The sequence below is a fragment of the Chinchilla lanigera genome, unplaced genomic scaffold (assembly GCF_000276665.1).
Source record: "Chinchilla lanigera isolate Chin_1 unplaced genomic scaffold, ChiLan1.0 scaffold00007, whole genome shotgun sequence".
NCBI lineage: Eukaryota > Metazoa > Chordata > Mammalia > Rodentia > Chinchillidae > Chinchilla > Chinchilla lanigera.
The window spans coordinates 24,150,008-24,159,970 of record NW_004955408.1 but is presented as its reverse complement, the minus strand read 5'-3'; the positions used below and the strand labels follow the sequence as shown (position 1 = coordinate 24,159,970).

The following is a 9,963-nucleotide window of genomic DNA, read 5'->3' as shown; positions in this document are numbered from 1 at the left end:
AGGCATCTCCCTTATGCACCAGGGGTATATTCTCCAAGACCCCCAGTGGTCACCTGAGACCCTGAGATTAAAATACTGAACCCATAACATTCACACCATGATTCTTCCCATAGACCTGTGATGGCAAATCCTGTAAAGGCCAAGAGCCCAGTCTACAAGCCCAAACCCAGTTATTTATGGTATAAATTTGAATACCGAGGTTTTTGTTTACCAAAAAGCTTACATTAACATCTTTTTCCTTAAAAAGAAAAACAGCAACAGAGTTTAAATGATACAGCTTTTTATTGAAATGTAAGCTTGCATTTGGTGTGCTTTTGTACAATTAATGTGATCTTTGCTGTTGCATGTATGTTGATAATCTGTCAAACCCTGGCTCAAACTTAATCTGTAAGTCTGTTTCTTTATCAGATTTGATACAATTGAAAGCTGAAAACAGCTGTTCACAAGCATAAAATGATCCAAACAAGTAAGCAAAGTAATCCCCAGTGCTTTCATTCATTGACTTAAAATTATTTGGCAGAGAATTCCACACTTTAAGGATTTCATTTTCAGAACTACTAGCTATACTGTCCTTTGTCACCCTTTTCCACCCTATCTTCACAAGTGCTGCACATAGTCACAGAATTTTGTTTTTCCAGATAGAACTCTCTTGAAATTCCAACAGCTCCATTACCAGATTTCCAAAATTAACCAGTGTAAGCCAAAAAGATCTAGTTCTTCAAAGGTGGCTTTATCTAGAGCAGTTAAGAAAATACAGGTTTGTCTCGATCTTATGAAACTATTAAAAAACTAAAATTCTGTTTTGCAGCTGATACAATGGTAGAAAACTCCTTCTAGATTTGTTGGTGGCTTGTAGGGTTGACTGCAAATGGTGAATTTTCTAAATGCATTTTTAGATTTAGAAAATATTTCAGCTGTCCAGTTTCAAGGTTTTTCACAAATCTGCAGTTTTTTTTCCTCAAATGTTTTGATATCACAAAACATCCTTTTGCTGTTTTCCCTGTACTTTGTATTTTTTTTTCCATTACATTAAAGTGTAATATAAAATCTGTTAAAAAAAAAAAAAAGAAGAATAAATAAATAAAAAGAAATTGTTAAGCCAGGCCATTACTGTACTAAATAAAGGATTATAGTGTGCCTGAACCTCATCAAGAAGTGCTTAGAACTGTCAAAAATTACAAGCACAAACCATAATGTAATTCACCACTCTGGGACATCTTTGAGGATATTGCATAGTTTTTGTTGCTTTCTCTAGAACAAAGTGGTTCTTGATGTATAATATAATGAAACTGAATGACTGCATGTTCTACTTCTTTAACAAAGTGTATGAAACCAGATGTCCACCCCACACCCATGCAAAGTGCTCTGTCACTAATAACTGAAACTGCTCTTTTGGATTTACCTCTTGTGACAAAAAAGCTTCCACACAGTTCTGTAGATATCTTCTAGGCAGACAGGAGTTTCACCAGCTCTTCTGACATCACAATAGCATAATACCAAATTACTGTTACCTTTGCGTTATTATTCATATCTGTGCTTTCATCCAACCACATGGAGTAAACAGCCTACCTTTTGTAAGTCAGTAGTGAGCTGCTGACTAACATCACTTGCAACACACAGAACTTATTTTTACAGTACTTCTGCTAAGTGGTACATCAGAGATGCACTGCATAGTTTCAACCTTGTTTGGACAATCATGAAAAAGGGAATTACTCTCAGACAGCACGGCCATTTGATAAATATCTCCATCAGAGAGGGGCTTACATGTTTTTCTATGCAGTAAAATTTGAAAGCTCTCAAGGGGGGGGCGCGGATTTAGCTCAGTGGCACAGTGTTCTACTTGGCAAGTGTGAGGTCCTGAGTTCAATTCCCAGTACAAAAAGAAAAAAAATAGAAAGCTGTTATCTTTGAGAGGATTTGTTTTAGAAAGATAGTTGCAAAAATTAAGACACTAGGAAAATTTCCATTCAAGAAATGCTTTTCTTTCAGTTTCACCAGATTTGACAACACATTTATGGTTGCTCTCAAACTGCCTGCCATCTGACACTTGATGTGTGACAGATAGCACTTTTACTACACAGAATATACAACACTTTCCCATTATGTTCAACTCCAAATGACTGTCTAGACCTTTTGGAAAATCTTCCACAATCTCCTTTCAGTCTTGCTGTAGTCATTCTTTTGGTATTCAAAAATCGGCATCTACAAAAAACACAAAATTAAAAAAATTTATCACCCCACACATATCTATCCCTGTATCAAAAATAGCTAACACTAAAGATAGCTAACATGGAACAGCTAACACTGTCAGTTAACACTAAAGAACTAGATATTCCTTGAATCAACAATTTGCAGCAAGGATTTTCAGCTGTTTGCTGACCAGCAGAGCAAAGGGGCAGTGTTCCAATGACCACCAGCTTTTGGCCTGCTCTGAAAAAGGCATCTGAGTACATTTCCTACTTCGCGGGCTTCTGCTAAAATCACAGCCAGTTCAAACAAATATGTTACTTGTTGCTTTTGTTTTCATAAAGTATCCACAAACTGCAGATTCAAGTAAGCCAAGGGGATAGCACATCATTAAAAGGATCTATCTCTTAATTAGAACATCTCTTTGTTTAATCTTAGATATTAAATTTCAATTTTTCATAAGAAAACAAAGTAAAAATCTTGTTAATGAAAATGAACGCATTCATAGCCAGTCTAAGCAAATCAATCTCTATATTTCTCCCTCTTGGGAGCACACTGTCTAGCTTGTAGCTAATGAACTGCAGTCTGGTGCTGCTACTCCTTTCTGAGCATGTGCATGGCACCTATGTGCTCTATGATGCTCTTCTGCTGGGGCAACTTGGCTTGTTTGCCAACCGAGAGGGCACTGCAGGCCTCCTATACGTTCATCACCATTGGCCTAGATTCTTTCATGGTGTAATTTCCAGTTTTATCCTATTTCAATGAAATCCATTTTTAATATGTATGTTGCCACTTACTTTTGATCTTGGTGTTGACAGTTTTGAGTCTTTCCATTCTGTTTTGATTTCTGTGCATTTTTGGCTGGAGTATCTCATATCAAACTACAATTAGAAATCAGTCTTAATTAGTGTCCCCATTACATGAAGGGGTTCAAATGTTTCCCCAAATCATGATTTAAAAACTAAGTTAATTCCAAACTAAAAGTTCTCTGTAAAGTCCTATCTCAGAACCAATTCTTAGTATGAGATTCTCATGCAAGTTTCCATTAGCTATAAAATAGGTGAAAAGCACTAGAAAAAACTTTGACCCTCTGATACTATTTATGGTAATCTTATAAGATTTTACTCATTTTCTTCCCTGGAGCTTTCTGTTCAGTTTCCTCATGATCATAATCAAAATCATCAGCACCATCATCACTGAAAATGAAATAAGCCAAGATATTAAGAACTTTCCAAATTTCGAGAGACTTGACAAAAGAACTAAAAGCAGAATATAACAGATTTGTTGCAACACTGCTCACAAAAGCCAACTGAAAGCACCCCTCAAAAGGTGAGTGGATAAAGAAAACATATTCAACACATACAGTGGAATGTATTCAGCCTTAAAATAAATCCTGCTATCTGTTGCAACATGAACGAACTTCCATTATATTATGTGAAACACACCAGTCAACTAAAGGGTGAACAGCATGATCCTACTTGTAAGGTATCTAAAGTAACAACTCAAAAAGTATACTTGCCATTGCCAAGGCCTGGAAAACTTTAAAGAGTCTGTCAAAAGGTAGTCATTTTGCAAATCAGTGGACTTGACCATGGTGTCTTAGTTGGACACCAGATGTACTAACACAAAAGAAGTAGATTTCATGAAAATTAACTTGTGCAATGACCACCACCAAGAGAGTATAGAGAAACCACAGAATGAGACAAAATATCCCTTAATCAAATATTTAATAAGATACCCATTACAGTAGGTAATTCTTATAACTTACAAGCACCATTACTCAAAGTTTAAATGGGCCAAGGATCTCATAGGATTTTCTTTGAAGATACACAAATGTCTAGCTGACCATCAGGGCTAAGCACACATGAGGGTCCTGAGTTCAATCCCTACTACAGCACACACCAAAAAGTTATGAGTCATCAAGGAAATAGAAAGTGCACCCACAAGGAGATAGTGGATAGGAATGTTATTACACAAAAACAGTGACAAGCATTCAGACAGTACGGACAAATCCAAATCCCTATTCACTGCTGGTGCAAGTATACCGAAATGGTTCAGCCACTTTTGGAGAACAAGCTTGGCAAGTTGCTAATAAGTCAAACCTGGAGTTATCATAGCAATTCTGACTCAGTTAGGTACTCACAAAATAAACATGTCTACAAATCCTCAGGCTGGTAGCAGCAAAGATCACATTATGATTCCCTTTATGGCAAGTCTCTAAAATAGGCAAATCTATAGACAAAGTTCATAAATGGCTGACTAATATGATTTCTAAGGTAAAGAAACGTTCAAAATTTGTGTTAATAGCTGTACAACTGTGAATATACCAAAGTCAATGAATTATACAGTTTAAACAGGATTAAAAAGTTGGGGACTTACTTTATTAGAAACAAGATGACAATGGCTTTAACAAAACCACTATGGGCTAACAGCTTTATCTATTAGGATATTCTTTACCAAATTTTAAAAAGTGACATTTAAGAAGGCCACATACATTAATACAATCATACATTGTCTACCTTTGTTTACATTCTGAACAATGTGTTCACACACAAACTAAGATATTCCTAAGGTGTTTATTATTTTCAAAACTTGATTAGGACCTTAGTAAGATCTTTTTTTTGCCAAGGCTGGTCTCGAACTCACAACAATCCTCCTGCCTTAGCCTCCTGAGTGATGGGACTACAGGTATGTGCTGCTACATTCGGCTATATGTTTTCTTTATTATTACACCCAACTCAAAGACAACTGAGATGAGACTAATACCAAAAACGTAAATTCTTAGGGACAAAGCTAAAAATTAAAGGTATTAGATAATGTTGTAAGACCAACTAAGAATAGGACTTTATTATACTGTGTAACTTTATTACCACAGCTTTCTCTAGTGCAATAAACACACTGACTCTTGTTTTCAACCAGGTTTTAAACTGGCAAGAAAAGTTCAATATCCTTTAGAATCTCATTTTGTCAACAAGGAGTCATCAAAGAACCACAGGCTAAAACCTTTAGCTATCTTATAAAATGAATGTAATTCAAACTAGCCAATAAATTGTCATCAAGACGTAGGTACTCAAGTCAAATAAATTTCATTTTTAAAAAAAAATTTTTTTCAAATAAATTTCAGAAAGGCTGCCTGCATACTCTACCCGTCTAAAGATTCACAATGCACAGCAGGATTTTCACAACTCATACTCCCAGCAAACTTTTAACTCCACTCATTTAACCCAAACTCAACTACCAGACTCACCATTTAAAGGACCCAGGAAATGACGTTCCTAAAATTCTTACCCATGCATATAAGCATGTCAAGTTTCTTAGAGTACAGTACTTAACTCTTCATCACTGGTACCTTCATTTTGTTTTTTTTTTTTGGTCTTTTTGAGACAAGGTCTCGCTATGCAGTTCAGGCTGGCCTTGAGCTCTCTTTGTAGCCCAGGCTGGCCTCAAACTTGCAATGATGCTCCTGCCTCAGCCTCCCAAGTGCTGGGATTATAGGCGTGTGCCACCACGCCCGGCTACCATCATTTTCTGCGTCACCAGCTAGCTCTACTTTTTTTCTTAAAGAAACTACATAATTATGAGTAAGATCCAATCTTAATAACCAAACTGAAAGCTGGAATACATAATTTGTAGTAAAATTAGCTCTACTTGTACAACCTTTCTACCACCTCTAGGGTCAGATAGCTTTCCAGACATACTTGAAGAGTTTTATGTTCTCTTCCTCATCTGACTCTGCATCTTCCTCCACAGCTAAAATAAATTAAATCACTATGCAACTCCAACACACGATGAACACTGGTAACACTCACTGGTCACTGGTATGTGGACAAATCTCCCACACTCTTTTTTGCATTTGAGTCTTTGGATGAATATTATAAAATACTCCTATAAACTATGTGTCCTGTATTAAATCTTTTCCTTTGTAAACCCTGACTACAACATCCTCCATCTACTATTGATGATCCTTTAGCGCCACCATCTCCTACCTATGCTCCCTCCTCCCGTTAGTATCTCTTGTCAGTTTACTCCATGTAATCTCTTATATACCAGCTGTTGCACTGTATAGTACCACCATTTTAAGGTAACTGTAAAAGTAAAAATAATTTGTTTACAATATTTTTGCATGTATGTTTGGTTTTCTTAGGCTTTACAATGCAGGTGAGTATCAAAAATGACAGATTTTGTCAGACTTAGGAAAGACTCCGACTTAGGAAAGAATCCAACTTATGAAAGTTCTTGTGGAACAGAACTCATTTGTAGGTTAGGGAATTACTGTACTATATTCCCAACTGAATCTATTATAAAAAGAGCAATTCTAGAACCAAGTATGCCTTTCAAGTACAAACTGGGAACCAAACATTTCAGTAAACAGAAAAAGTAGTTTAATATACAGCATATAAAAATAACATACCTACTAAGTGCTTTCCACTAATATGCACAAGTCCCGAACAACACCTCAAGCTTAAGACCACAGGTGGTGTAATTTCAGAGCTCCCAAGGAGCTTCCCTGAAAGGAAGAAATTTTTAATTAAGCACTGTAAAGAAAATGTATAGCACGTATTACAGGCAAACCCCACTCAACGAAATCAAACCGGTAAACATATTTTCGCCCATAAAAGAGTTGATGATTCAACTCCACAGTGACACAAGATGCAGCTCTGACTACTGGGACAAAGAAGCAAATAAAATACTGCTTTTATTTCCTTGATACCCTAAATGATACCCATCTTAAAAAATATCTAAATGCTCACATAAAATCCAAAGTTCATGTGCCCTTACCGTTGGCTGTCCAGACATTTTAAAAGCTGCCAGTGTTACTTTAATTGGACTGTCTTCATCATTCATAGCCTCTGCTTCAACAACGTGCAATTCATCCTTTGCACCAGCCCATAAGCTGACCTGTGAACAACAAAAAAGCGAACTTCTATCATAGGTGTAGAGATGAGGTATATTTAATACCTAGTTACAAAAAAGACTAACTCATAAGCAGACGAAGCAAAAATGTTATGCCACATGAGTAGGAAATAAAAGACTGAGAAAAGTCGTTTATTTTGAAAAACTGAAAAATAACACCAAGGCTTACAAAGTAAACAGAAAGGTAAAGGTCACGCTGTGAACTAGTTTTTCACTACTCTAGCTACCAGAGGGCAATACAGAATCATCTTTCTGAATTTTTAAACATGAATACACCAGATTAACACCCTAAAAAAAATTTTATAGAGTGCAGATATCTACTCTCACTGCATGAATGAAAAAAACTGTTCTAAATATTATCAGAACAAAAATTTAACTTTACATGGTTCCATTTAATAAGCATCTGACAGTTACTGCTACATATATACCATATTCAAATGCTATTGCTCAATTAACAAATATCAGCATGGCTAATCAACAAGCTCAAAAACTGCAGGATTTGTGCGTTCAAGTCAAGCACAAAGTCTTCCACAATTAAATTTACTGCGGCTGAAAACCAAAGGACTCTCCTAAGAACCTTATACAGTGTAGTTTGTGGGGTACAGGAGTAATGGGGGAAGGGGAGGTGGTCCCCTGAAAACCGAGGCTCTTCAAAGTTTACAGTTTCAGATCTTCAACTCAATCTGCAACATTCTCCTTCTTAAACGCTGTACTCCATGCATCACTCAAGGTAGCCTCCATTTTCCCTTCCCTCAAATTACAAAACTTCACTCATTATAGAGGTCCAGTAGGATTCCAGAGTCTTGTTTCTAATTTTGAACTTTGTGCAACATTTGATCACTTCACGAGTACTGTCATCTGCAATGTACGCAATTTCCATCTACAGAAGTGAGATGGAAACAGTGCTCTGAAGATGCTAAATACCATCATAGCAGATGCTGTTAAGCACTAAATCCAGACATCCAAAATCCTGGCATTACCATCCAACTCACCCAAGACCGCTCGCCCAACAGTTCTCAACTACACCACAGGACCCCAGGCCCGGAGGTGACAAGTCACCAGCGAGCCCCGGATGTGGACCGAGCCCACACCCCCGCCCTCCCCCAACCACGTGGCAACCACGTGCTCCCAGCAGCAGCGGCCTCCTCACGCCCAGCCGCGCCTCCCCTCCCCCTGGAACCAGCCGCAGCACCCACAGATTAACTCTGGCCCCAAGTTCTACTCAGCCAAGTCCAGAGAGCAACGCCGGGCTCCCCCCACCCCTCCCTACAGCAGCCTCATCAAACTGCCTGGACCACCACCGGGGACCCGGCAGTAAAGACACCGATCTGTCGCAAACCCTACAGTCTCGCACACGTCAAGAAATCCCCATGCCCCGGGGCTTTTTCTATCTCCTACCCCACAAAAAGGCGACCCTTCAGCCAGCCGGTTGTCCCCGCCGCAGGTCCTAGGCCTGGGCCCGCTCACGCCCCGGCTTCAGCCACCGCCTCTCGCCTCCCACCGCGCGTCCGCTCAGCCTCCGGAGCTCCGGCCGCTCCCCGCTCCTCACCCAGCCCGCTCCGCCTTCCCCCCGGCCCGGGCCGCGGTTGGCTTCCCGCCCCCTCCCCCCAGCCACAGGCCCTGCTCGGCCTCGCTCCAACGTTCTCCAGGGCAGTTACCGAAGAGATAGTTCTGGGGCCTCAGGGGGCTCATGTCCATATCCATCGAATCTTCCTAAGTGCGTGGCACGCACTTAGGTGGCAGAGAACACGGACGAAAAAAAAAACAAGGCTCCAAAGGAGAGAGAATAGGACGTTAGCTAGCCAGGGAAAGGCGGGGACACATCACGCAAATAGCGTCTCGTAAGATCTTGCGAGAGTTTCTCCAGGGCCGCCTCAGCGCGCGAACTCCGAAGCTCCTCCTCCCGCATTTCTCCTCCGGGTTCAGCGCTCTTCGACCCCCTCCTCACCCTTCCGCCTCTTTCAGGTACTTCGCGGGCTCCCTTTGAGCAAGCGCGTTGGTACTCTGGCCCCACCCTCCGCTACCGTCGCCTTTGCGCATGCCTGCTTCTCCCTAGTAAGCGCCAACCCTTCACGTCCTTTCCCACTCTGACGCGCTGGCTGCGTCCTGAGATCCTGCGCAGCCCATCCTGCAAAGTGGCGACTGCAGTCTGTACGTCTGTTACTGTTCGGAGCGTTCGCGGGTGGAAAGTGAGCCAGAGAGCAGTTCAGTTCACCTTTCTCCATCCTCTGGTGCCCCGCAGGCCTACAGGCAGGCATAGTCCCCTTAAGGTTTTTGTCTTGCCCGAAGGCCTAGTGTCCCCGAAGTTAAAACTTGTGGTGCTCGAGGCGGTGGGCTGCGGGTGCTTCTTTGTTGAGTAGTGAAGGTGGAGCTACTGGCCAGACGTACTCAACTATGTTTTTATAGCTCCAGCCTTTCTGAGGACACATGTCTGAAACCAGCGTTCTCCCTTTCACGTCGTTTGGGGACCAAAAAGCGACTGAGCCAATCTCCAAAGAGCAGGGTAACACCCTAAATTTTGTTCAGGATGCAGCCCCTGAGAAAGTGCAGTTATTTATCATTCCTAGTGAAAGAACCTGTATGCTTTGTGAGAAATAGAGGCCTTAAACCAAGTACTTACTTTGTTTTAAAAGTTAAAGTGACCGTGAAAGGTAAACATATTGAATTGATTCAGGACAGGTAGACAGTCATGGCAGTGCAATTAGAGACGCTAGAAAGAACCTCAAGAACTGCTTCAGAACACGGCAAGAACTCCTAGAATGTATTGGAAGGAAAGGGGAGCCTTTTCAGGGGGGATTAACGGCAATCTGTCTTTTACTGTAATTTTTAAAATTTTAAGCATTTGCTGTATTTTTCCATCAC

General features: G+C 40.4%; 1 protein-coding gene and 1 long non-coding RNA gene across 4 annotated transcripts in view; both read right to left on the bottom strand.

Moving 5' to 3' along the window:
• Nucleotides 1–8,901, bottom strand: part of Npm1 (nucleophosmin (nucleolar phosphoprotein B23, numatrin)) — a gene marked incomplete in the record, with an annotated part of 67,714 nt that extends 58,813 nt beyond the window's left edge. Inside the window, 1 exon segment of the mRNA XM_013509269.1 lies at nt 8,760–8,901. Coding sequence (XP_013364723.1) covers nt 8,760–8,805 — 46 coding nt within the window.
• Nucleotides 1,961–8,718, bottom strand: LOC102021100. 3 transcript variants are annotated; one of them, XR_001232404.1, is made up of 5 exons: nt 8,500–8,718; nt 6,967–7,086; nt 6,599–6,694; nt 2,985–3,068; nt 1,961–2,202 (listed from the first exon to the last, which is right to left on the bottom strand). It is a non-coding gene; the product is annotated as an uncharacterized LOC102021100 (long non-coding RNA). The 3 variants fall into 3 exon arrangements; XR_001232405.1 differs by having other exon boundaries at nt 8,651–8,701; XR_259708.2 differs by lacking the exon at nt 8,500–8,718 and adding an exon at nt 8,094–8,180.
• Nucleotides 8,902–9,963: the final 1,062 nt, after the last annotated feature.